Below are 604 nucleotides of genomic sequence, written 5' to 3'. Positions count from 1 at the left end.
AAACCTCTTCATCAGATCTGGGTCCTACAGCAACACTCAGAAACTCCTGAAACATGAGACAACATGGTTTGTGATCTGACTCACTCATATTTGAAAATTAGCCTAAATTACCATAGGTTTCCACACTGCTTTCTTGTTACAGCCTGTAGTATTATTAGAAGACAGATAGATTATTTTAACTATTTAAAGTAATGAAAATCATTTTAAATAGCTTTATATTTAATTTACAATAACACTTCAGATGTTGTCTAAGAATAAAAAAAAATATTGTTTTGCGAGTATAAGCAATTGTGTGAATTGTGTTTGATTTCAGCAATTTTGTGGATGTCTCTTTTTTACCATTAAATTATATTTAATGTGCCATCCACCAGTCTTCAATTAATCTGTTTGAACTCATTTGCACAACTTTTCAGACACCCAATTAGCAATAATAACCTTTATTTCAATCATGACTTCAGATCCCAGTGGAACTTTATGGGTGCAGTCTGAAACACAAGAGGACCCAGCACTGAGCCCTGAGGAACTCCTCTGGACCTGCTGAATCCTGCTTGATCCCTCGCCCTCTTCAGCATCCAAACTGACGGATGAGGGCACACTCTTCATC

At 36.3% G+C, this 604-nt stretch overlaps 1 protein-coding gene across 1 annotated transcript in view; it reads right to left on the bottom strand.

Moving 5' to 3' along the window:
* Positions 1 to 603, bottom strand: part of LOC107579720 (codanin-1-like) — a 1,126-nt gene extending 523 nt beyond the window's left edge. The window contains exons 1-2 of the mRNA XM_016265515.1: positions 436 to 603; positions 1 to 46 (exon numbers count right to left, since the gene is read on the bottom strand). The exon at positions 1 to 46 is cut by the window's left edge and continues 74 nt beyond it. Coding sequence (XP_016121001.1) covers positions 1 to 46; positions 436 to 603 — 214 coding nt within the window. The remainder of the gene's footprint in view (positions 47 to 435) is intronic.
* Position 604: the final 1 nt, after the last annotated feature.

This window comes from Sinocyclocheilus grahami, unplaced genomic scaffold, assembly GCF_001515645.1.
Source record: "Sinocyclocheilus grahami isolate Dianchi unplaced genomic scaffold, SAMN03320097.WGS_v1.1 scaffold19621.1, whole genome shotgun sequence".
NCBI classification, from domain to species: domain Eukaryota; kingdom Metazoa; phylum Chordata; class Actinopteri; order Cypriniformes; family Cyprinidae; genus Sinocyclocheilus; species Sinocyclocheilus grahami.
The sequence above is the reverse complement of the archived record's forward strand: the minus strand, read 5'-3'. Positions and strand labels throughout refer to the sequence as shown.